At 46.6% G+C, this 27,348-nt stretch overlaps 1 protein-coding gene across 4 annotated transcripts in view; it reads left to right on the top strand.

Annotated features, from left to right (window-relative positions):
* Positions 1-27,348, top strand: part of CCDC87 (coiled-coil domain containing 87) — a 513,138-nt gene that overhangs the window by 237,359 nt on the left and 248,431 nt on the right. For all 4 annotated transcript variants that reach the window (XM_029599749.1, XM_029599748.1, XM_029599751.1 and 1 more), the window contains 2 exons: positions 12,375-12,491; positions 17,239-17,375. In XM_029599749.1, coding sequence (XP_029455609.1) covers positions 12,375-12,491; positions 17,239-17,375 — 254 coding nt within the window. The remainder of the gene's footprint in view (positions 1-12,374; positions 12,492-17,238; positions 17,376-27,348) is intronic.

The raw sequence follows: 27,348 nt of genomic DNA, 5'->3' as shown, positions 1-27,348 counted from the left end.
AAAAAAAGAAAAAGAATGGAAAAACAACAAATCAACCGAGAATCTAACTAAGTACAGAAAACAACTAGCATACTACAAAAAAACAATCTTAGACACCAAAAAAAAAAATACTACAGCTCAAAAATAGAAAAATTTGCAAACAACACCAGAACCCTATTTAATATAGTAAACAACCTAACATGCGACAACACTATCAATCATCTAACCCTACAAGAAAATCAATGCAATGATGTAGCCCAATTCTTTAAAGACAAAATTGAGAATCTAAGGGAAAAAATCCCCGTAACTACAAAACAAGAGATTAGGATGCCCACTAGAGATGTCAGTATCTGGTCTGAATTTGAGGAGGTATCACACCCTGAAGTAAAAAAAATGATTAGGCAATTAAACCCTGCTACCCACAAAAGCGACACCATACCCATTACAGAACTTAAAAAAATAGCCGACACAATAACCCCAACCTTAACTAAAATCATCAACCTCTCACTAGACAAAGGAGTAATGCTGGATACCTTGAAAGGAGCCATAATCAAGCCAATTATTAAGAAAAAGAACCTTGACCCCTTAAATCTTAGCAACTACAGACCAGTCTCCAACTTACCCCTAATAGCCAAACTAATCGAAAAATCAGTTCAAAAACAACTATCGAACCACCTTGAAAATAACAACATACTATATCCAGCACAACATGGATTCCGCAAACACTACAGTACAGAAATGTTGCTGTTAGCTCTATCAGATAATATCTTAAGAGGATTCGATACAGGAACACACTACATTCTGGTTCTATTAGATCTCTCTGCAGCATTTGACACTGTAAATCACAGAATACTAATCAATAGACTGAAAGAAATAGGACTCACTAACAAAACACTAAAATGGTTCGAGTCATACTTAAATAGATGTTTTCAGGTACAAATCAAAAATGCACTTTCAGACAAAGTCAAACTGCTAACTGGTGTCCCACAGGGATCAGCCCTATCTGCAACACTCTTTAACATCTACCTCCTCCCAGTATGTCACTTACTAGCAGAACTGGGAATCATACATTACATTTACGCAGATGATATACAATTACTGTTACCCATTCCAAACACCATTGAAGAAACAATGAAACTAGCCAATATGTACCTAGAAATAATCAAACAGCTCCTAAACCAGATGGAATTGGTAATAAACATTGACAAAACTGAATTCTTACATCTTGAACGTAAAAACACTCACCACACACAACCAACATTCACAATCAAAAATATTCAAACCACCGAGTTAGCAATAAAAGTTAGGGATCTAGGAGTAATAATTGACCCTGAGCTGAACATGAAACAACACATCTCACAGAAAATAAAAGAAGGTTATGCAAAACTAATGATCCTAAGAAGACTAAAACCTCTATTAACGATTAACAATTTTCGCACAGTTCTACAAGCAATGATATTCGCTAGCACAGATTATTGTAACTCCCTGCTTTTAGGACTACTTCAATCTACAATTCGGCCTCTGCAAATATTGCAAAATTCCACTGCCAGAGTTTTGACAGGCAAAAAAAAGAGTGACCATATTACAGGAACACTTGCTGAACTCCACTGGCTTCCAATTGAACAAAGAATACAATATAAAGCACTTTGTATAATCCATAAACTAATCCACGATGATAAAGCCGACTGGCTTAACACGGCACTGCATGTGCATGTACCACAAAGAAACCTGAGATCTGCAAATAAAGCTCTACTAACTGTCCCCTCTGTCAAATCAGCACATCTCACGCAAGTAAGGGAAAGAGCACTGTCACTGGCTGGTCCTGTACTCTGGAATACCATGCCACTCGAAATAAGACTACAGACAAATCTGAAATTATTCAAAACTAATCTGAAAACCTGGCTTTTTAAAACAAGCATTTTATAAAGATAAAGAAAAGGAGAAAAATAGTTAAGCGATAAGGATGCACCAAACTAGAAGTTTTTAATAACCTATATAAGCATATTAATGTTAAAATCAAACTGCCTAATTTGTTCCTAACAATCAGGTTTAACTTACACACCTAGGTTATTATTTTAAATTATTACCGTACTACGATGGCACACGAGTAATTTGTAATCTATACCACCCATATTGCTCTTTATCTTGCCCTTCTGTAAACCTTTGTGATGGTATTTAACTTAACGATGGTATAGAAAAATTTTTTTAAAATTAAAAATATAAACATACTGTTCATTAAAAATTCCTGTTAAACATCAGCGCACAATACTTATCAATACTTGAATTTTAGTATGGCCTTTGACATGGTTCCCCATAGGAGACTTAAATAAACTGAATGCCCTTGGTATAAGGCCTAGAGCAGCGGTTCTCAACCTGTGGGTCGCGACCCCGGCGGGGGTCGAACGCCCAAAACACAGGGGTCGCCTAAAGCAGGGGTCCCCAACCACCGGTCCGCGGACCGGGACCGGGCCGTGGGAGTTTTTTGCCGGTCCGCGGCGCCGCCAAGTACCGGCAGGTGTGTCGCGCGCTCCCGGTCTCTCCCGCTGCCGTTGCCGCCGGGCTGTCAGCACGTTCAAGCCCAGCGGGAATGGCAGCGGTGCTAGAAGAAGCTGTGCACCCGTGGCTGGGCCTTTTCTTCTTCCTGCGCCTGCCCCCCCCCCCTCCCGTGACCCGGAACAGGAAGTGAATCGCGGTGCGCGGGAAGGAGAGAGAGCCGCGCCGCGCGAAAAAGTAGCAGCAGCGGCTGCAGCATCGGTCCTCGAGCAATAAAAGTAGCCGGTAATGGAGAAAGGAGACAGCAGCATGAGCCTCCCGCGGCCGATGGGATTCTTCTTTCTTGGCCAGCGGAGGCTGCTGCAGCTCCCATTTGTGCTCGGGGGAGAAGAGGAAGTGAGTGAGAGAAAGAGAGAGAAGCAGCCAGCCAGCCTGTGTGTGATTGACTGGTCAGAGAGCTGATGTGTGTGTGTATGTGAGAGACAATGAAAGTGATTGCTCAGGGAGATGACTGATGTGTATGTGAGAGTGTGAGACATTAGTCAGGGAGGTGACTGATGTGTGTGTGTGTGAGAGAGAAAAAGCATGGAAGTGAGAAGTCTGGGTATGTGAGAAAGCATGGGCGTAAGAAGCCTGGTGTTGTGGGGGTGAAAGAAAGCATGGGAGTGAGAAACCTGGGTGAGTGTGCATGCATGAGAGAGAGAGACTGCTTGGTAAGGTGATGGTGCGTGTGAGAGAAAAAGACTGGTGTGTGTGTGTGAATATGAGAGAATGTGATTCAGGGTATGAGAAGCCTGTGCACGTGGAGAGTGAGCATGGAAATGAGAGAGACTGGTGTGTGTGTAACAGAGAGAAAGTGATTATGGGAATGAGAAGCCTGTGCATGTGGAGAGAACAAGCATGGGAGTGAGAGACTGGTGAGTGAGTGAGTGTGTGTGTGTGTGTGTGTGTGTGTGTGTGTGTGAGAGAGAGAGACAGAGAAAGTGATTATGAGAGTAAGAAGCCCATATATGTAAGTAGAACACGGGAGTGGGAAGCCTGTGTGTGTGTGTGTGTATGGCATGAGAGAAACTGTTCAGGAAGGCGACTGGTGTGTGTGTGTGTGAGAAAGTGATTATGAGAGTGAGAAGCCCGTATATGTAAGTAGAACACGGGAGTGGGAAGCCTGTGTGTGTGTGTGTGTATGGCATGAGAGAAACTGTTCAGGAAGGTGACTGGTGTGTGTGTGCCAAAGACTGTTTGGGAGATGATTGGTGTGTGAGAGACAGAAACTGGTCATGGGGGCATGACTGGTATGGTGTGTGTGTGTGTGAGAGACATGGGCACTAAGGAAGAGGACCATAAGTATAGAGCTTAGCTTCTACTGCTGCTTCTGGTGAGTGCCACGGCCTGCAGGGAAGGGGAGTAGGAGAGCTGCTGGAGGGGGTAAGTAAAGGTGGCTTTTTAAGTTTATTTTTCTTGACTGCCATTTTAATTGTGTGATGTCTGCTTTTTTGAAATATTTTATTGGTGTTTGGAGAATGTTTAATAGTTTTTATGAGTTTTTAATTGTTGGATGTTCATAGCTGTTTTGAAACATTTATTCTGCTTATTAGTATAGTTTTACAATTATTTCTGTGTGGGGATCTATAGCTGCTTGCTAGTTCTGTTTTCCTAATAAGAGGTGTATTGGTTTTTAGGACCTGATTTAATATTTGTAGTGTTGCCTTTTCATAGATAGGGTTGCTCCTGTTTGAGTGTATTCCATAATACAGGTGTAACTGTGTGCGGATTAGTTTATGTGCATTACTACAGATCCTGGGAGTATGTTAGGTCGGTTCTGTGTCTGTTACCGAGATGAGATATTTTGCTAGCATGTAAGCGTTTGTATCGGTCTTATTTGTTGTGTTTTCTCAGAGGACATGCATTGGTGGTAAACTGCTGTCTTTTCATAAGTAGGGCTATTGAGCCTGGAAATAGAAGGAGTTTGAGTTGCTGTTACTGAGATGTCACTAGAACCAGAATATCTTTTTTGTAGGGTGAGTTGTATGGGAAATGTCATAATTCTGCTTTACATCCATTATTGTGGGTCAGGGGGGTTCCTGTGGATACAAACTGTACTTTTACATCTAGCCCCGTGACGATCATGGGTCAGTGTGCCATGCATGTGAGAACCTATGGTGAGTTGAGTTACATTCACATTATAAATGTCATAATTAAATGATAAGTGTGCACTAAAATCCAACCCCATCCATAACCCCGCCCCCATATGACCAAAGCCCCGCCCTCACCCCACCCTCACGGGGCGAGGGCGGGGCGAGGGGTCACCGCAACATGAGGAACTGTATTGCGGGGTCACGGCATTAGAAAGGTTGAGAACCACTGGCCTAGAGTGACTGACTGGTTTAGAAAATGGCTGAGTGGGAGGCGACAAAGGGTAGTGGTAAAAGGAGTTTTCTCTGAAGAGAGGGATGTTACTAGAAGTGTGCCTCAGGGTTTGATCCTTGAACTGATTAGCAGAAGGATTGTTGAGAAAGATTTGTCTTTTTGCTGATACCAAATTCTGTAACAGAGTGGCCAGCCAGGAAGTTGTGGAAAATATGAGAAGGGATCTAGTGAAGCTCAAAGAATGATCTAGGGTCTGACAGCTAAGATTTAATGCTAAAAATGCAGAGTAATGTATTTAGGATGCAGAAACCCAAGGGAAAGATACAGTATTAGAGATGAAATTATTCTAAGCACAAAAGAAGAGTGGGATCTGTGAGCAATTGTATCTTATGATCTTAAGGTGGCACAACAGGTGGATAAAGCAACAGCAAAAACCAGAAAGATGCTTGGCTGCATAAAGAGAAAGGGAGGTGATATTATCCTGGTGAGACCTCATTTGGAATACTGTGCACAATTCTAGAGACCACACCTTCAAAAAGATATAAACAGGATGGAGTCAGTCCAGAGGGTTGTTGTTATCCACGCTGAATACTATGGAATCACTGAATATGAAATGTGTAAATAAATAAATACTAAAATGGTAAGTAGTCTTCTAAAGCATATGGGGATAGACTTAAAGATGTAAACAAACACCCTAAAGAAAAGGCGAGATAGGGAAGAAGTGATAGAGACACTCAAAGGTTTCCATGCACAGGAGGTGAGCCTCTTTCAACTGAAAGGTGACTGTTGAATGACAGGTCATGAGATGATTATGCCCAAGCAATTTTCTCTTTCCCTCTCCCCCTTTCACTAGGAACCCTCTATCCTTCTCTATACTGTTATATTGTATATATTCCCCTAGCATAAGACCGCAGTAATTCTTCTACATGCTCTACCCAAGTTAGCTCCCAATTATAATGTATATTTATAATTTATATAATTTATATTTATATTTATAGGAGTGAAGGCAACTCTGCTATACCTCGGTATATAAAAAACGCTAAATAAATAAATAAAAATAAATAAATTTATTAACCAAATATTTTATGTTTATCACTGTTACCATGTATTGAACTGTTACCATGTACTCTCAAACATTGTTGTATATGTACTTCTTTATAAAGCCTGCTGCTACATTATGTTCCACTGTAAACCGAGGTGATGTTCCAAATGTGCCGAGGTATATAAAAAACCCTTAATTAAATAAATAAATAAATAAATACATTAAATAAATAAGAGTATAGACTCGAGAGTAATCTTAGGAAATATTTCTTTACAGATGGTGGTTGATGCATGTAATGGCCTCTCAAGGAAGGTGGTTGAAACTTAAATTCAGATACTGTTTTTGTATCACGATAATGAGCCCTTGTGCTGTGGCATGGTTGATGCAGTCTAGTAGGCGAAACTACTAAGCCCTTGCAGACAGCTGGTGGACACACCCTTACTGGAACTGAATAGGAGCTTCACCTGAACAGGTTGAGCCCTTGAGTTCCAGAGGCCAACATGATTTAGGCAAGTGTCTCTGAGGAGCGGTAGGGAGAGAATTCAGACATGGGCAGATGTCAGGGCTGGCAGCGATCAAACAGTAATTGGGTCCAAACTGAGGAACAGGGTACAAAGCAAGGGTACAGGACCAGGCAGCAGGCAAGCGCATAGTCCAGGTCCATAGCAGAGGTCAGTGCCAGGAATTAGACCAGGACAGACAGGACCAGCAAGACAGGCAAGGCTAGGCACGGGGAGCAAGACAAGGATAACAATGAGCAAAACAGGAAGCAAGGAGACACAGAGTAAGACAAGGCAGGACACAGCAAGACACAGCAACACAAGGAAAGCAACACACTTTGCAAACAATTTAGGGGACCTGTTGCTGAGGCGCTGAGAAATAAGATGGCTGGGCTTAAATGGGCAGCCTCCCGTGATGTCATCAGGCAGTGCTACTGGAACTTTCCCGCCCCAGGGCCTATTAATGTGGAGAGAGCGTGCGCACCTGTACCTATGGGCTTGTGTGGAAACAGTGTTCAAGCTGCAAAGGAGAAAACCTCACATCGGGGTGAGTGTGGCCAGTTGCGGGACTGTCCTGCAGCCAGCCAAATATTACATTAAAAAAGCATGGGAAAATACAAGGGATCTCCAAGGGAGTGATGGGAATTATAAACAAGGCTGGAGCTTCCATTAGGCAAACTAGTCAGTCACCTAGAGCGCCAAAATTTTGAGGGCTGCATAATCCCGCCAGAATAAGGCCCAAAAGGGTGCCATCCTAAAGCAAATACCAAAGAAAGGAGCATTGTGCTAAGCCATTGCCGCAGATAGGAGGGAGCATTGTGCTGAAGCTGCTGCAAATAGGTAAGTTGGGGAGAGGAGCTGTATGACCAAAGGTGTGCTTAGAATGCCAAATAATCCTGCATGGTTCTGATTATAAAGCTAAATTAATTGGGCAGAGGGGCAGACTAGATAGGCCATATGGTGTTTTTCTGTAATCATGTTTTTATGAACCATCAAGGCGGCACCAGAAGTCTGCAGGTAGCAGGAGTGGAAGTACTGCTTTCTTGGGAAGAGAGAAATCTGAAAGTAATATCGCAGTTCATATTTCAGGACTATGGAATGATCAATCAGACATTCTCAGTCAGCATGCAGTGGATCCAGGAAAGTGGTTCTTGTGTCAGACTGCATTTGATCTACTAGCAGCCAGGTGGGGAGTTCCACTGATCAGGGCTGGCGCGTCCCAATAGGGGAACTAGGCAGTTGCCTAGGGCGCCAGCCATTAGGGGATGGCAAAGAGCAGCCACGTGGGGCCATGAGTGGAACCCATCCCACTCATGGTCGAGAGCAGTAGAGGCTTGGTGGGCCGCAAGCAGCGTCCATCCTGCCCACAGCTGAGAGAAGCAGAATCTCACAGGCCAGGAGTGAGAGAAGCAGAATCTCACAGGCCAGGAGTGAGAGGAATTGTGTGAGTATGAGAGAGCAATGGTGTTAGCAAAAAAAGGGAGGGAGTCTGTGTAAGGGTGTGTGTGTGAATGAGACAAGGAACCTGTGTGTTAAGAGAGGGGGCCTGTCTTAAGTGAATGAGGTTGGAGCTGGGCCCTGGACCGGGGGGGGGGGAGGAGGCACAAGGCAGAAGGTTTGCCTATGGCACCTGATACCCTTGCACTGGCCCTGCCACTGATGGATTTGATGGTGACCTGCGAAAATGCAAAGGTGACTGGTTTTTACAGCTGAGGAAGAGAGATGCACTCTTCCGGTCTGGATGCTCTGGTTTAGCATTGGCAGATGGAGTCACTTCTGAATGTGTTTCATCTATGGCCCTTGATAGGAAGAGTAATTCAAATGATATCAAGGCATTCAAGTCTAGTAAATATGGTGTCTCCAGATTGACCAAAGCCTCCTTGATATATGCACATGGTGCAATTGTTAAGCAGCAAGCCATAATGCTTCCCTCAACAAAGAGAGTTGCTATCTCAGGGTCCGATTCTGCACAAAGATCCGGATTGGTTTTGTCTTAAACCTCGTCCTTGAAAGGGCTTGTTTAGTTAAGAGAGTTTATTGTCATAATGTAGTCAACATTCTTATGAAATCCAGGAAAACTTCAACATCCTTGGCATGTGTCAGGATTTCGAAAGTATTTGAACAATGGTGCACCAATAGACAAGTGTGTCCCCGGAAGGGGTCAGTGTTAGTGGTTTGGGATTTTTTGCAGGAAGAGCTGTCTAAGGGATTGGCATTTAATTCCTTGAAGGTGCAGGTTTGCAGCTATAGCGTGTTACAAGGGGTGATTTTTGGGTAAGGCCTTATCCTTTCACCAGATGTGTCACATTTCTTGAGGGGAGTGAAGCATCTTCGGCCTCCATGGAGGCCTTCAGTTCTATCATGGGACCTCAATTTAATTTTGACCTTCTTGATGAGTCCATAGTTTGAGCTTATTAGGGAAATTTTGCTGAAGGTGGTGGTTCTGGTGGCAATTTGTTCAACCAGAAGGATCTCAGAGCTGCAGGCATTACCTTGCAGGGAACCCTTTTTGGAAATCTCTAAAGTTATGGTCTGGATTCATGTGCTACCTTCCTTTCTTTCAAAAGTAATTTCCATCTTTCATTTGAATCAGCCCATTTGCCTTCATTTAATAAACATATAGATGAAGCAAATTACTGGTTACTGCACTGTTTAGACATAAGAATAGTGCTTGTGCCGTATCTCAAGGTTACAAAGGCCTTCAGAAAATCAGGTCATCTCTTTTTCTTGTTTGGTGGAGTTTGCAAAGGTGAGGCTGCATCTGAAGCATTGATCACTCATTGAAATAAGGAAATCATTACGGCAGCTTATGTGGATAGTGCTAAGTCCTTGCCTAAACAAGTTAGGGTCCATTGCATTAGGGCTCAGGCAGCTTCCTGGGCAGAGCTGCAATTGGTTTCTCTACTTGACATTTGCAAAGCTGCAACTTGGTCCTCTCTACATTCTTTATCTAAGCATTATTGTTTGGATGAAAGGGCCAGACAGGACGAGTCCTTTGCCACTGAGAGCGGATTTGGCAGTGGCCCACCCTGTTGAGGAGTAGCTTGAATGCATCCCATTTATCTGGACTGGTCTGTCTGGCTGAAGAGGAAGGAGAAGTTATTTCTTACCTGATAAGTTTCTTTCCTTGAAGCCAGTCAGACCAGTCCAGGACCTTCCATGTGCTGCCAAACTTGTTTCTATTTTTATCAGTCACAGTATCTGAAGAGAAGATATTCACAATCAGGTACTACAGTTAGGTACATTATACACCTGTAAATATGTTTTCTGTTTTTCCTATTTCTGGGTAAAGTTTTCTAAGACTTGGTTAAAAAAAGAAAATGAAAGTAACATTTTGCTGATATGAAACTGGAGTATTAGTTTCCACAGTTAGCTTGTAACAGCTAATACTGACAGGCTGAGGTCAGCATGGATGCATATAAGGGTGATGTCAGCTAGCCTGTTAATCTAGGTCTCCATCTACTGGTTGGGGGTCAGTAACCCACTTGTCTGGACTGTCTGACTGGTTTCAAGAAAATGAAATTATCAGACAAAAACCGAAGTTTCCTTTTGCATTAAAATTACAGAAACATGTCATATGTAACTGTATACTTTGTATAAGTTAAATCAGCTTCTTTTCATTGAAACATACAGTTTGGCCAGGGGTGTGTAAACCTTTCCAAAGGACTGTACTTCAGAGGGTTTACTCAGATTTTCATAATTCTAATATATTTTTGGTACAGTGGTGTTCTTCCATAGAACTATGTAAACATATAGTAAAAAAGTACAGTTTATTATTTATTGCAATGAATGTTTTTCAAAGGATTGTTGAAATTTCAATATAGAAATTTGTATACAAATAATACTGTTACGTAAGGGGTCTCGAAAGGCCTTGCATTCTGTTACATGGCAGGTGTTTTTGTGTGCCCTTGGACCTCAGGCCGACCCCAGATGGATCCAGGACCGAAAAGAGGGTTGACGGTGTGATCCACCATGGCTGATGGTCTTACTCTCTGCCAGGCCGGCAAGCTCCCATGGCCAACAACAGATGATGTTGGAATGTGAATGGTCCTCTGACCACTCCGAGCCCTTTCGGACCTGCTGCATGGAACAGCATGGAGCAGCAGGCCTGGCCTGAGGTTGAGGGCAGACGGGCCCTGACACGAAGACATGACAGCAGGATCGATGCAACAGCATCGCGGACGAAGACTTGATACCAAAGCTGATGCAAAAACATCACGGACCAGTGGTCGATGCGACGGCATCCCGGACCAGGGTCGATGCGACGACATCAGGAACAAGACATGATACCAAGAGTGATGCACGGCATCCAGGACGAGACAAGGAACTGACAAAGTCCAGACGAGACGAGAAGCTGGGCGAAGGACATTGGCACTGTCTCTCAGGGTGCCCTACTCAGCCCACCCGCGGGACTGAGTCGCGGACCACCCTGTCCCACTGTGTGCCCTACACAGCCCGAGGAGGCTGGTCACGGACCACGCTGGGAGCAGGACAAGTGCAGGGAAGGATCCAGTCGAAGCAGAACTCCAACGACGGAGCCGATGCCGTCCGAAGCTCCACCATTGGCTGGCAGGACATGACGGCTCAAGAGCACAGGACACCAGTCCACCTGTAGGCTAGTCCACACTCGGGAAAGACATCATCCGAGGGACCCCAGGTCTACAGGACCAAAAGGCTCAGGAGCATTGAGGAAACAGCAAAGGGCAGAACATCGAGGAATCAGGAACAATAGGAAGCGGAGGATCAAAACAAGACACCAGGACACCTGGACGGGGACCTCAGGCACGAACATGACTTGGCATGACGAGACGAAACAACAAGAACTCCATGGAGAAGACAAGGAAGACCTGACAGAGCTCTGGCAGGCAGGAGCCTCCAGAGTGAAGCAACTCCAATGCAAGGCGAAGACTGAATGATGGAGCAGCCCTTTTATAGGGCTGGGCAGGAAGTCCACTCCCTAGGTGGGGCCAGCACACTTCCTGTGCCTGGCCCTTTAAATCTTGCAGAGAGGCACGCGCCGGCACCTAAGGAGCAGGAAGCAGGGCTGTGCAGGACCGTGGACAGCGGCCTGCACAGCGTCATTGCATACAGAGGTAGGGCTGGCCTGGAAGGCAGGCCTCGAAGACGGCAGCGGCTCCAGCCGCTGCTGGAGGCCTCGGGGGCGGCTCCAGCCACCACTCGAGCCCGGGGATGCGGGCTCCAAGCCGCGAAGATCACAAGGATGCTGGTGGCAGCTCCCAGGTGCGAAGATGGTCAAGTGAAGTCCACGGCTCCTGCCGCGGCGAAGACAAGACCCCAGGGCGGCTTCCGGGATGCAGGAGAGATGGAAAGTCCGCGGCTCCGGCCGCGTGGGCAGGCCAGACGGTGGCGTCCATGCCACGTCGGGTGAAGAAAGCAACAAATGGTGAGTGCCTGCTCGCGGGGAAGCCCGCGGGCAGGGTTCATAACAAATACTTTAAAAAGGAAAATTTTACTTTACAGTGTCTTTCTTAGAAACTCTTAGAATTATCAATCTCTTATATGCTGATTTCTCAATTTATTTTTCAACAAAAGAACTGTTGATTTCTCAGCTGGAGATAAAATGAATGTGCATGTCTCTTAGTCAAAATGTGCTGTAAATAACTTAAATTTATTAGTAATGATAGTTCATTTTTTTTAAGCTATATTCTTAGATCAGCTGCCAGCAATGCTGTTTTGAGAGCTCCTGTGCTTGTTAGATCTCAGACACTAAGGAAGGTCAGGACTGGGGGACCACCGGGGAAGACCAGGCAAAGTGAGCTGCAGAAAGCAATGGCACACCTCTGCAGTATTCTGCCAAGAAGAGGTTACAGGCACCATGTTGGGGTTGTGATTACTTACTGTATTTCTCAACACCCAGAAAAGGATAAGCTAAATTAACTCTTACTTAAATTAAATTAAATTATAATAGAAACCACAACCTCAATGTGATGAATAAGCATGACATCTCAGAAATTTTGCATAATTTATCACAGGTTGATGCCACTGCTGTGAAAGATCTGGACAGAAATCTTTTCTTAGGAAGCAAACTCAGGAAAATTTATAAAGAATTCATTGAGGACATTCCAAGAGATCATCTTAAACTCAATAAGGTACATAAGATCTTGTGTATGCCCCTTCTCTCATTTCTTTTCACATATCCTTTATTGTTTTGTATGTGTGATAGATTATAAAGCAGAAGTGGGCAAACTATGGCCCACAGGCCACTTCCAGATTTGGCATCACCTGGACGGTACGTCCTGTCCCAGTCCATAGAGCATATCACAGCCGGCTGAAGGTGATAAATGATGTTACTGCTGGCCCATCAGATCTCCAGAAGGGCTTCCAATGTCATCCCCAAGTTGAAAAGCTTGCCCACCTCTGCTATAACATGAAGAATCGGTGAGAGGAATCTGACATTAAGAAAACTCTGTTACTATTAAGACTAAACAAAACTTGATATTTATCCAATCAGCTAGTATCAGCAGATTGTAGTAAGAGAAAATGAATGAATCTTATCTTGACTGGTAACAGTATCCTATTGATCTCCCAGATGGAAACCTAAAATCTTTCACTTTTTACTGATAATTGCATATGGCAAAGTTTCTCATGTTAGTGAGAAAATGTGCTATTGCATTCCCACATAATGATTTCTTAGCAATAAATTAATGTGTTGTTAAAGGGTATGTGCAAGATTCTGCAGTCTTAGTACATATTCATCTGCTTGAAAACTCATAAATGGTTGACTCTGTGGTCAAACTGCAGCCTACTGTACTACCATGTGCGGGTTCTAGGTTCAGACTTCCTATCTGACAGGACTGATTGAGCCTGAGGGTGCCAAAAAAACAATGTGCACCGGCCCAGGGAGGAGGGAAGGTGGCCTTTGCTATAGTGGCAGTCCTTGCCAACTGATTAGCAGCATTAAGGTTGTGCCTTGTTAGAGTTGTGGGCCCAGCTGGGGGACCCCTAAGGGAACAGTCCAGGACTCCAGAGGCAGACTAGACTAAGGGATCTTCGGCCTATACCAGCCACCTTCCTCACAGGTTGAGCCCTTGGGTTCTTGTGGCCAGCAGGACTTAAACAAGGGTGGAGACCTAAGGCTAATGCTGGACTGGAATCCGGAGTGGAGGGGAACAAACTCAAGTGAAGCTGAACAGGCCAGGGAATGCAGACTTCTGAGCTGGAGACAATCAGGCAGAACTGAAAGGGCAAGCTGCAGGGCTGATGTCAGGCAAGACTGGAGACAGAAGCTAGGATGGGCTTGAAAGGCAGGCTGCGGGGCTGGAGGCTGATGTCAGGCAAGACTGGAGACAGAAGCTAGGATGGGCTTGAAAGGCAGGCTGCGGGGCTGGAGGCCGATGACTGGTGGGTCTGGAGCTCAGGCAGGAACCAAGGCCTGGGGAGGGACACTGGAACAGTGAAACAATTCAAAGGTTAAAAATACTGGCAAGCTTGGGACAGAAGTTTAGAGAGCAAGCTGTGGAGAGCCACAAGGTATACAGAGAAGGGAAGGCTTTGGAAAGCTACAAGGCAGAAGACTGCAAACAGCCTCAAGTTATACAGCGACAAGAAGGCTTTGGAAAACCACAAGGCAGAAGGCTGTGGAGAGCCACAAGGTAAACAGAGACAAGAAGACTTTGGGAAGCCACAAGGCTGCGGCGAGCCACAAGGTATACAGAGATGGGGGTCCAAGCAAGGAACCGAGGAGACTCAATGACGAGACCCTGAGTCTAGATGGAGTCAGGGCTAAATAGACAGGGATTCGCTGAGTCATAAGGTCATCGAGACTAAAGCTGGAAAGAGTGTAGGAGCAGCTCCTGGAGGACCTCTGGTGGCTGGGAGGCTGCATGGACACGCAGAATCATAACAATACCCCCCCATCTTAAGTGCCCCTTCCCCCGGAACTGGGCTGCAGCTGCACCCCTCCTGGGGCGGTTGGTCTGGGCTGGAGCTGCACCCTTCCTGGGGTACCTGGGCTTGACTGCATCCCTCTTAGAGCTGCAAGGAACTAGACAGAACAGACTCTGAAATTAGAATGGAAACTGAGACAGAGTTAAACCTTTCATTGTAAGGTGCTAGCAGAAACATCAAGGTCCTCCAATAAAGCAAATACTCTTTCAGTTTGACTTTAGTTTCCCTGTGTTTGTGGGCTCTGCTGAAACATATCTCCTACAGAAGTGTTTAAGACTGGTGTTTTGTCAGTACGTTTTCTGAGCATCATGCTCATAATGCACTACCTAGGGAAGTGAGATTCAGCCATTTACATTCTTTACATTCCCAGTAATCAGAGGCAGAAGGCAGCATACTGGGCACTATTTTTTCTTGTGAGGGTTTTGCTCTGTTTCTAAATGCAGAAGACAAACAAGGTTTCTCTGACACAACAGACACTTGTTCTCCTGGGTTACAACATTCCTCTTTTGTTGCCTTTCTGCTAGGAACATTACATGGTTGTAAATCAGAGTTAACAGAAGTCTGTCTAGGCACAGGTTTTATTGATTTTGGTTTTTGCCCCTTGTTGCAGGGGAAGGAAACCTCAGGACATTTTAATACAGAATTTTTTTTTTCAAAAGTCAATTTATGTACTCCGCAGTCCATACAAGTCTGTTGGAAAGTGGGATTTGCACAAGTGCACTACTCACCATCCCACATGGCAGGATTTGGAAACCCACATTCCCAACACCTGAAAAACACTGGTGGGGTAAGTCCTTGGCAGAGCTTGCAAACTCAGGGAATAAAATTTTTACTGAGCTTATCGGACAGAAGGTGAGTCCCGGAACCAATGCCGTGGGGAAGGTATGGCCTTGTCATTCTGTTAGAATTGTGGACCCAGCTAGGGACACCTAGGAACAGTCCAGGACTCTGGTGGCAGACTAGACTAGGGGATCTTCGGCCTATACCAGCCACCTTCCCTGCAGGTTGAGCCCTTAGGTTCTGGTGGCCGACAGAACTTAAACAAGGGTGGAGAAGTAAGGCTAATGCTGGACTGGAATTCGGAGTGGAGGGGAACGAACTCAGGTGAAGCTGAAAAGGCCAGGGAATGCAGACTGGTGACAGGCAGGACTGAAAAGGCAAGCTGCAGGGCTGTAGGCTGATATCAGGCAGGACTGGAGAGACAAGCTGCAGGGCTGTATGCTGATGTCAGGCAGGACTGGAGACAGAGGGCAGAGTGAACTCGAGAGACAGGCTGCAAGGCTGGAGGCTGACGTCCGGTGGGTCTGGAGCTCAGGCAGGAACCAAAGTCTGGAGAGAACACTGGAACAGTGGAACAAGACAGAGGTTACTAATACTGGCAAGCTTGGGACAGAAGGATAGAGAGCAAGCTCAAGACAGAAGGCTTGGGGAAGCCACAAGGTATACAGAGAAGGGAAGGCTTTGGAAAGCCACAAGGCAGGAAGCTGTGGAGAGCCACAAGGTATACAGGGATTGGGTGGGGGGGGGGGGGGGGGGGGGGGGGGGGGGGGGCAAGCAAGGAGCCAAGGAGACTCAATGACAAGGCCCTGAGTCTAGATGGAGACAGGGCTAAATAAACAGGCAGGGTTTAGCTGAGTCATGAGGTTATCGAGACTAAAGCTGGAAAGAGTGTAGGAGCAACTCCTGGAGGACCTCTGGTGGCTGGGAGGCTGCATGGACAAGCAGAATCATAACTGTGTCTCTCTCCACTCCTGTGGCTGTTATGGGCTAGTGGTACTGTCTGGACAGTCCTCCAGGAGAAGGCCAGGGGCAGCAGAAACCTCTACAAGCTAAAAAGGATGAAAAGAAAGAATTAAAAAAAAAAAGACAAAACATAGTATCTCTTTGATGTAGAAAGATGACCAGTACTCAGATCAAACAGTGCTCTTTATGCCATGTAATACCATAATGACAGAATGACATGTGACTTTCCATGCTATAACTTTGCTTGCTAATGTTGTTTGTACCAAACCAATATCTACTTGGAAATACTATGTTACAAAGTCAATCAGAAAAATAACCCTAGGAAAGAGAGGCAACAACTAAATATGTTGCAACAAAATTTCTAATCATTTAACCAAAATAAAAAAATACTGGAGACTGTATCAGAAGAGATGCACAAAGATGCAATCTACTGCCTCCCACTGCACAATGGGCCTCAAGCACTTCTCAGACAACAGCACCAAGATTCCATCACTTACCACTCTACTATCTTAATGTATCCAATCCTAACCAATCTTAATTTACCCAAAATTTAAATATAAAAAATTTAATATAAAGAAATTTTTCACTTATATGAAAGTAGGTAGAACTAACATAAAAATGAAAACACAACTTGAAAACCCTCAGCACATCAAATAGGGATCAAGCAAAAATGCTTCTACTTACCTTAGAGAGTTCCAAATCAATGTGAAATCACAATTTTTGTACTCCTAACATTGGCTAATGTTTCGGCGAAAAAATCGCCTGTTTCAAAAGTCATCATTTATTTGCGTGCTAACAAACACATCTAATATTGGCGTGCAAAACAAGCCAGCATAAAACAATTTTGCACAATGCCTTAATATAAAAAGGCTGATTGTATAATTTTATAATTTCACAATTTAAATTATATCACTGTTAACTAGATACACAAAGGTAGTGTAGTACTGGTGATTGGATGATCCTAAAATATCACTACAGAATTATTTGAAGCCCATACACAGAAAAATAGTACATTGTTTTTAGAGATCTGGAATGTATAGCATACTTTTCATTTCCTTTTAGAGAGCATACTTAGGGCCTGATTTATAAAGACTTTTTTTTCCCATTCTGTGTTTATGCAAAAAAAGCTTTTACTAAGGCTCTTGTAAAGCTAAGAAGGTTTGAGTGTTACACTTAGATTATTAATGATTTGCCGTCATTTGTCAGGATCTAACCGTAGCTTCCTCAGTTTTTAGTATGGATTTGGCTAAATGTATGGCTTCATCAACTTTGACCAAAAAAAGTGAAGAACGTGTGATCAATGCAGAACTGAGGGATGTGGGACAAAATATTAAGTCATCCAGGTGAGTACAAAAAGATATTAATTCATCTGAATTGTGTTGAAAATTTTTGTTTATTGAATACTTTCAGTGCTTGTAGTTTGATACTCACTACTTTTTAAAATTCCCAATTTATTAATATTAGAAATAGATATCAAATATATAGATGTGATTGTAAATGCAATGACGTAGGTCCCTTGGTTGTAGACGTGAGGAAAATGTTATCAAACTAATATGCTTTAGGCTCAGATGGAGGGAGGACAGTTACTGCCATACTGACCCTCCTAGTGCAAGAACAGAATCAAAATGGTCAACCTTGAAGGTTCTTTTCCCAGCCATTTACCAGCAAAGGCACCTAAAATCACCTGGAAAATCATCTGTGCAAAGGAGAAGAACATAAAATGAGGAAAAAGGTCATACAGAACTAGAGGTCAATTGTATATGACTTTTCTGTCCTTGAAAAGTTAAAATATTGTAGTTTTCTACAGAAGTATTGTTTGACAGTTATACAAAGTGCTATTTTTTCACATACAATTTTGAATAATCCTTATGAGGTATGCTCTATGTATACATTTAATCAGATGCAAGGTTTTTAAAATACACTCACCCACTCACCTGAGGCAACTGCTTTTTCTCAACTGGCAGGATGGCTTAAAGGTAGATTTTTTTAAAAATGCGCACATCCACATGGACATGCCGATTTTATAACATGCGCATGCTGGCGCACGCATGCTATAAAATCTGATGGCCGCTTGCACATGTGCGGGCAGCCCAAGACTCACGAGCACAGGGGTGGAATTTTACAGAGCAACGTGTGGCGACACGAGGAGGGCTTCCCCAATTCCCTATACCCCTAACTAACCTTCCTACTTTTTCCCCCTCCTTCCTGACCCCTAACCCCTTCCTAGCTATTAGAATTTTTTTTACGTAACTAATCCTTCAGAGCAGCAGTAGACTCTGCGCACCGACTGTTGTGGGAGCGCTAGGGAGCGATCCCGATTCCGGGGAGATGTGTGCCCTTGGACCACGATGCAGCTGCAGAGAGGAGCTCTGTGGAAGCGCCACGGCAGGCAAGACGTGTCCAAGTATGGGTGGAACAGGCTGACCACCGGAGCCCTAACCTCTGCCGAACCTGCACGCACTGGTAGAGACCCAGCAACGCAATGCTGGTCTCTGGGGTAGCCCTTCGGCCACTCGATAGCCCTTTTGGACCTGCCATTAGGGAGCGGCAGATGCAGCAGGACGGACAGAGGTCAAGGATAGGCGATGGTACTGGAACTAGGAACAAGACGGGACCTCGGACTTGGACTATCTAGAAGACTTGAACAAGGCGAGGTTACTTGGGACTCAGACGAGATGAGGACACTTGGAGCTTGGAACTCAGACGAGACGAGGACACTTGGAACTCAGGTGCAAGATGCTCAGACTTGAATGGAAATCAGACATAGACTGAGGTGAGGATTCCGGTTACTCAGACGAGGGCTTGGAACTTGGAAGGACTCAGACGAGGGCTTGGAACTTGGAAGGACTTAGACGAGGGCTTGGAACTAGAACTCGGATGAGACGAGATGAGGAGTCGTGGAACTTGGTTGAGACCACTTGGAACTTGGAACTCGGACGGGACGAGAAAGCTTGGAACTTGGATACTTGGAGACTTAGACAGGCACTGCCCCTCAGGGCGCCCTACACAGCCAATGTGGGCTGGTCTCAAACCACCCTGTCCCACTACACGCCCTATACAACCTGAAGAAGCTGGTCGCGGAAAACGCGGAGAGTGGGACATGCACAGGACTGAGGCTCAGGACGAAGGAGGAATCCGGACAGTGCTCGAAGACAGATCCAACCGGAAGAGGGCTCCAGCCACCAGGCATGGACACCGGATAGATACGGATTTACTCCCAGGAAAGGTCAGCTGGAGACGAGGTCCAGGGTGAGGCAAAGCTGTACCCGGAGCTAGGGACTGACGGTACTTCAGGACTTGGAACATCAGGGTCTGGACTTGGAACTCTGAAACATCAGGACTGGCGCATAGGACAACAGATATAACAGGACACCGGTACCTCGGGACACCAGGACAGCAAGGCATCTGGACATCTGGGCATCAGGGACCTCTAGAGAGGAGGACCTCAGGAGCGACGGACGAAGACATCAGAGGACAGAGACATCGGAACATCCAGAGACAAGGGGACGTCGGGACATCCAGAGACAAGGAGAGCTGGACATCTAGAAACGAAATGGGATCCGACGAGAGACCAGGACATGGAGCGAAGATGAAGGTTCAGGAACAATGGACGAAGACAAGGAGAACCAAAGAAGAACAGAGTGCCTTGAAGAAGCGAGGAAGGATCACGGAGAACTCTTGGAACGAAGAGCTGGAACTGAAGATCCAGGAGCAGTCCAGCTCCATGACTAACTCTTTGCGAAGGCAACGATGGAATGAAGGAAGGCCCTCTTTATAGGGCTGAAGAGGAAACGCCTAGAGTACTTCAGCAGGAGAAGCTCAGAAGGACTGCCCACTGCTGGCCCTTTAAAAGAAGAAAGGAGGCGCGGCTGCATGCTTAAAGAAGAGGCAGGACCTTGGAGAGCAACGTCCTGCTGCGAAGGAGGAAGCAGGCCCCATGTCGGCGGCTCCCTGCCGCAAAGAACAGAAGATTGATGGCGGCCTCCAGGCCACAAGAAGAGGAGCTCCGGAGCAACCTCCAGGCCACGGAAGAGGACCTGGTCGATGGTGATCTCCGAGGCACGGAAAAAGAGCTTCGGGGTGACCTCCGGGCCAAGGAAGAGGAAAGCTGATGGCGGCCTTGCCGCGAAGAGATGACGGTGTTCAGTGGCGGTCTCCAGGCCGCATGAAAAGAATGACAGTGGCTCCCAGGCCGCATGGAAGGCCTGGTTAGTGGCAGCTCCCTGCTGTGGCAGCGAGCAGCGGCAGCCTCCGGGCCACGAAGAGGAGAGTCGATAGCGGCAGCTCTCTGCAGCAGGAAGATCCAACGGCGGTGCCTCTGTCCGCTGCAAGAGATGGCTTCGGCGGCAGCTTCGAGGCCGTGAGGAGAGGCAGTGTTGGCAGCGGTGGCCTCCAGGCACCCGCTACGGAGGTGAAGCATACATGGCAGCAATGGCCTCCAGGCCGCATCGAAGGTGAGAGGCTGCTTGCAACACCGACAGCTGGCCAGCGCACGCTTCCTCAAGACAGCGGCTAATGGCGCTTTCCCTGTACGTACCCGGATCAATCCAGACTCCTGGGTTTTGCCCCCCCAGCAGATGGAGATGGAGATGTTTTTAAAACAAACTCCGCCTTACATAGGATGGTGCCACTTACAGTCCGGCAGTATTCATCTGTCTCCAGCAGATAGTGGGGGTGCAAAACCTACAGTCTGGTCTGTGAGAATAGTTTTTCTTAGGAAAGTTAGTCATAGTTAGGGGATCTATGTAATTTGTTGATTTCCTACACTTTGCTAGTTTTAAAAAAAAGAAGCTTAGGTTTATTAAGCAGGAGCAGTCTGGTCAGCTTCCCAGAGGGTCGATAGTTCCTGAGAGGGCCATCCCCTGCTGTTATTGAGGCAGCTGCAAGCCAGAGTTGAGGACCCTCATATTCTTTTGTGGCAGCTCGGGTGCGATACTGGGGAGCCCTGCTCACTCCACCCTGTGGATCAGCACATTGGACCACTGCCGGGAAAGGTTGGGAAAAAAAATTCTAAGTTTTGATTTTTACTTTTGTTTTCCCTGTATTTTCGCCGCATTTCGAGCACGGGGGGGGGGGGGGGGGGGGTCATTTTTTGGTTGCTTTTCTTGTTGTTGGTGTTTTCTTTCTCTTTCCCGATGCCGCGGGCCGCCTCGTGCTGCACGTGCGGCTCGGCCCGCATACGTTTCTCGCATGAGGGAATTTGTTCGGCATGTTTGCCGGGGGGGGGGGGGGGTTCCACCGGCGGACCAAAAGTTAAAAATATAACAAATGCTAGGTCTGCAGCTGATCCTGGGCAGGCTGGAATCGATCTGTTTCCGCTCAGCGCAGGAACGGAGGCCATCTTGCAGTCATTCAGGTCTGCAACTCAGGCAGTCATGGGGGAGGAGTTGCTACCACCTCATCTTTCTCCTCAGCGGAGGTTTCCTGCTGATAGGGAGCCCTTGCAGCCTGATTCCCCTGCTACTGAGGATGACCCTGAGGAGGTCTCGGACTCCTCCCCCTCTTACTCTTTTTTGTCTGAGTTTGCCTTATTACTTCATAAGGCGTTTAAAGCATGAAAGTCAGGCAAGAGGCACACGGGAGAAAAAGTCGCCACTGGGGGGACCAGGTCTCACGCCAGGAAATGTGCTAGACATCGAGGTGAGAAGAGACCGTCTCTGCCTAAGCGTTCTCTTTGTACTGGGGTTCCTCAGCAGGATACGGATACTTCTGGGCAGTAAGAGACTCGCAGGCCGCGGAGGGGGATGACCCCAAAGTGGTTCGCCTGTTTTGTAAGGACGAGCTTGGTCCCCTTATTCCTGCTATCCTGGCGGAATTGGGCATTGAGAGTTCTCCTGAGGAGTCAAAATTAGGTACTATGGATCCTGTTTTGTTGGGCCTGATAGGTCCAGCAACCGCCTTTCCCTTTCATTTTTCAGCTACAGACTTGTTGTTCCGGGAGTGGGATACCCCGGACCTCGGGACGTGGCTTTTCAGATCATCTGCGAGGAATGGGGCACACTCAGCATGGACCTCATGTCGATGTTTGAGAATGCCAAAGCCCCACGGTTCTACGGAAGGCGCAGATAGATGGTGGTAGAATGGGTAGATGCACTCGTGCTTCCCTGGCCCACCGGGATCCTGCTCTACGTCTTTCTGCCTTGGTCACTGATCAGCAAGGTACTTCGGCGCATAGAGCTTCATCCAATGGAGGTAATTTTGGTAGCTCCAGAGTGGCCAAGACGTCCTTGGTTTGCGGACCTTCTCAACCTAGTGCGAGCGGGACCTCTGCGGTTTCCACATCTTCCAGACCTACTGCATCAGGGCCCTGTCTGTTTGGAGGAAGTAGAGTGCTTTTGTCTTGCGGCATGGCTTTTGAAAGGCGCCGCTTGAGTCGTAAAGGTTATTCTCCGGCTGTGGTGGCGACTCTGCTGAACTCAAGTAAGACATCTACCAACCTAGCGTATGTTAGAGTATGGAGTATTTTTGAGTCGTGGTGTCTTGAGCGGTAGGTAGTTCCCGCTAGAGCGTCTGTGTCAGATGTTCTCGGTTTTCTTCAGAGTGGTCTTGCCTAAAGTTTGTCATGTAGCTCCCTGAGGGTTCAAGTCGCGGCACTTGGCTGTTTACGTGGTACCATTCACGGTGTGGCTTTGGCGGTGCACCCGGATGTGGTTCGCTTTCTACAGGGCGCCAAGCATTTGCGGCCTTCAGTGAGGCATCTTTGACCATCTTGGAATTTGAATTTAGTGCTCAAAGCTCTGGTCGCAGCTCCATTTGAACCTTTGAAGAGGGAAACCCTGAAGGACCTTACTTTAAAAGTTATCTTTCTGGTTGCCATTACATCGGCTCATAGAGTATCGGAGCTCCAAGCTCTTTCTTGTAGGGAACCGTTCTTGCGGATTTCGGATTCGGGGATTTCATTATGAACGGTGCCTTCCTTTCTACCGAAAGTGGTTTCAGCCTTTCATGTCAACCAATTGGTGGAACTTCTGGCTTTCTCAGACGTAGATCAGTCGGATCTGTTGTTTGGGGATTTGCGAAGGCTGGACGTTCGCAGAGCATTATTACGTTATTTGGCGGTCACCAATGAATTTTGGCTGACGGAACACCTGTTTGTCCTGTGGAGTGGTCCCAAACTTGGTAGGATGGCATCTAAGACTACCATAGCTCTCTGGTTGGGAGGCCATTAACTCGGCCTATTTATTGCGTGGTAAACCTCTTCCTCTGGGACTTTGTGCTCACTCTACTCATTCTCAGGCGCAATCTTGGGTGGAATGTCACTTGGTGTCGCCGCAGGAGATCTGTAGGCTGGCTACTTGGAAGTCCATTCATAAGTTTGCGAGACATTACCGATTGGATGTACAGGCGCAGGGGTCTGCGGAGTTTGGAGCAGGTGTGCTGCAAGCGGGCCTCTCCAGACCCCACCCCAAGTAGGGCAGCTCTGGTACATCCCAGGAGTCTGGACTGATCCGGGTACAAACAGGGAAAGGAAAATTAGTTTCTTACCTGGTAATTTTCATTCCTGTAGAACCACGGATCAGTCCAGAGTTCCGCCCGTAAGATACATGGAGGTTAGGGAGAGTCCGCTCATTCCCTATTTCTTCTATTGTCAATTCTGCAGAAAGCGCTATCCTTCGTTTTCAGTTTTTATTTTATTTTGCCTGGGAATTTCAATGTTATAACAAAAAATGTTAGTGGAAAAATGACTTTGATATAACACACAGGAGAAAAATCATCAGAAAAGTCATTTTTCCGCAGATTTCCTTTTAGTTACAACAGTGAAATTCCCAGGCAAAATAAAATAAAATAAAAACTGAAAACGAAGGTCCTAACAATAAGGAAGGTGAAATTCAAACTTACCTGTTAATTTCCTTTCCTATAGTTCTAACAGACCAATCCAGAAATCACCTAGGACTTATTAGGAAGGGAATGGTTAATAAAACAGAAAATGTCATAATGCCTCTATATCGCTCCATGGTGAGACTTCACCTTGAATACTGTGTACAATTCTGGTCGCCGCATCTCAAAAAAGATATAGTTGCGATGGAGAAGGTACAGAGAAGGGCAATCAAAATGATAAAGGGAATGGAACAGCTCCCCTATGAAGAAAGACTGAAGAGGTTAGGGCTGTTCAGCTTGGAGAAGAGCGGCTGAAGGGGGATATGATAGAGATCTTTAAGATCATGAGAGGTCTTGAACGAATAGATGTGAATCAGTTATTTACACTTTCGAATAATAGAAGGACTAGGGGGCATTCCATGAAGTTAGCAAGTAGCACATTTAAGACTAATCTGAGCAAATTATTTTTCACTCAACGCACAATAAAGCTCTGGAATTTGTTGCCAGAGGATGTGGTTAGTACAGTTAGTGTAGCTGGGGTCAAAAAAGGTTTTGGATAAGTTCTTGGAGGAGAAGTCCATTAACGACTATTAATCAAGTTGACTTAGGGAATAGCTACTGCTATTAATTGCATCAATAGCATGGGATCTTCTTAGTGTTTGGGTAATTGCCAGGTTCTTGTGGCCTGGTTTGGCCTCTGTTGGAAACAGGATGCTGGGCTTGATGGACCCTTGGTCTGACCCAGCATGGCAATTTCTTATGTTCTTAAGGCAGCGTAGTCAGGCAGGCAGAGGTCAGGCTTGGAGAAGGCAACATAGTCAGGCAGGCAGAGGTCAGGCTTGGAGAAGACAACATAGACAGGCAGGCAGAGGTCAGACTTGGAGAAGGCAGCATAGTCATGCAGGCGGAGGTCAGGCTCGGAGAATGCAGCATGGTCAGGCAGGCAGAGGTCAGGTTCAGAGAAGGCAGAGCAGTCAGGCAGAGGTTAATCTGGGTAGACGATCAGCACAAGGAGAAGGAGTCAAGATGAAATGAACACAGGAACCAGCAACCGAGGACACAAGGAACACGAGGAAGCAATGAGTACTTGGAAACCGAAGACAGGCTAACCAAGGCGACCTGTTGCAAATACAACGCATAGGAGCACTGCCTGGGTATTTATACTGGAAGGAATCTGACATCAGCATCCTGCTCCGAGGGCCGATTCCCGCCGCGGACCCTTTAAATGTTCTTTGATGGTGTCCGCGCGCCTAGAGGGAGGCGCTGTGCAAATGATGGTGTCTCTCCGCGGCCCACCTGGAGAGGCCTGGAGGACAGAGGCATCTTAGCAAGGAGTCCCACAGAGCAGAGCGGAGCCGGAGGTTCCAATGGGGGTCTGAGGGCGAAGCCAGCGGCCTACTGCCAGCAGCGACGAAGCACTGGAGCCTTGAGCCTTGGAAGACAGTTGAGAGGGCCCGCCGTGGGCCTCCCGCGGGCGGCAAAAGTAACAGTACCCCCCCTTTTCACCCCCCACCTGGAGGCCGGGGCTTGCCCGGATGGGCATGGTGGAAGCTACTGAGGAGGGCTTTTTCCAAGATATTCTTCGCAGGCTCCCAACAATTTTCCTCGGGTCCGTAACCCTACCATGATAGGAGGTATTCCCATTGTCGGCCTCTATGGCAGACGTCCAAAACTTCATGGACTTGGTAAGTCGTATCTGTTTCTGCCACCAATGCAGGTGGCTCATGAATTTTCTGCGAAGACCATGATAATACCACAGGCTTAATAAAGACACGCGGAAAGTGTTATGTATACCTAGAGAAGGAGGCAGCCGAAGCTGATAGGTCACTGGACCAATACGTCGAGTAATAGGAAATGGTCCAATGAATCTTGGAGTGAATCACTGGGAAGGAATCTGAAGCCGGATATATTTAGTGCTCATCCAGACTTTCTGGCCTGGAAGGAAATCAGGAGCTGCACGGCAACGACTGTCAGGAGTCTTCTTGGCCCAGGAAGCGGTCTGGCGCAGGTGAAGATTAGTCTGTTCCCACATGGTTTTAAGGGGGCCTGTGGTAGCTTGCGCTGCAGGAGATGGCACAGAAAGGGATATGGGCATAGGTGGCTGAGGCTGTTTCCCATAGAAAATAGAGAATGGTGATGTCGTTGTGGCTGAAGCGATGTGCGAGTTATGCGAGAACTCTGCCCAGGATAAGAGGTCTGACCAGTTGTCTTGTTGGTTATTAATATATGCTCATAGGAAAGCCTTCAAAGAGCGGTTCATCCGTTCCACTTGCCCGTTGGCCTGGGGATGATAGGCAGTCGTAAGGCTGATGGTGATGCCGAACTTGTGGCATAAAGAACACCAGTACCTGGCGACAAATTGTGGACCTCGGTCGGAGAATATATCTGTGGGTAAGCCATGTAGCTTGAATATGTGATGGAAAAATAATCGTGCAAGCTCTGGCGCAGAAGCGGCACAAAATGGGCCATTTTAGAGAAACGGTCTATGGTAACCCATATCACAGTATTGCCCTTGGAGGGGGGTAAGTCCACAATGAAATCCGTAGACAGGTGGGTCATTGGTTCCTCAGGTGCTGGAAGTGGTTGTAACAATCCCCACAGTCACCCAACCGGGGGTTTTTGTTGAGCACACACGATGCAGGATTCGACATACACTTTGAGGTCAGAGACCAAGGTAGGCCACCAGAAAAACCACTGGAGCAGTGCCACTGTACATGCTTGTCCAGGATGTCCGGCAAGCTTGGAATCGTGGGCCCAACAGAGTACTCTTTCCCGGTGTCATCGGGGCATGACAGTCTTGCCAGGAGGAATGAAGTGGGTAGCGAGTAGAGGAATGCAAGCTGGATCAATGATGTGGGTAGGTTCATCAGGGACAACTTCTGGTTCGAAGGATCGTGATAATGCGTCAGCTTGTAAATTCCTCTCTGCTGGGCAGTAGTGGAGCTCAAAGTGAGAGCGAGAGAAGAATAAAGCCCACCGGGCCTGGCGAGCATTAAGGCGCTGTGCTTGACACAGATGCTTTAAATTTTTATGGTCAGTAAAGACCGTGAATCCATGCTGTGCACCCTCGAGCCAGGGCCGCCACTCTTCCAGGGCCAACTTTATGGCCAGTAGTTCACGATCCCCGATACTATAATTTCGCTCTGCTGGAGAAAATTTCCATGAGTAGGAGCATGGGACTAGGGTTCCAGATGCTGTCGCTGACGTAGGACGGCCCCAGCTCCAATAGCGGATGTGCCCACCTCGACCTGAAATGAATGAGTCGGATCAGGGTGATGCAGGCTGGAGCCTCTTTGAAAGGCTTCTTTAAGACGATGGAAGGCAGTGATAGCTTCCGGAGGCCAATTACATGTATTTTGGCCCTTCCTTGTCAGAGCAGTCAGGGGAGCGGCCAGAGTTGAGTAATGCAAGATAAAATGACGGTAGTAATTAAGAAATCCCAATAGAGATTCCCACAAAGGTTTCTGTGAGTCCCACAGAAACCCTTGGGTGAAATGA

This window comes from Rhinatrema bivittatum, chromosome 4 (assembly GCF_901001135.1).
Source record: "Rhinatrema bivittatum chromosome 4, aRhiBiv1.1, whole genome shotgun sequence".
Classification (NCBI taxonomy): Eukaryota; Metazoa; Chordata; class Amphibia; order Gymnophiona; family Rhinatrematidae; genus Rhinatrema; species Rhinatrema bivittatum.
The sequence above is the reverse complement of the archived record's forward strand: the minus strand, read 5'-3'. Positions and strand labels throughout refer to the sequence as shown.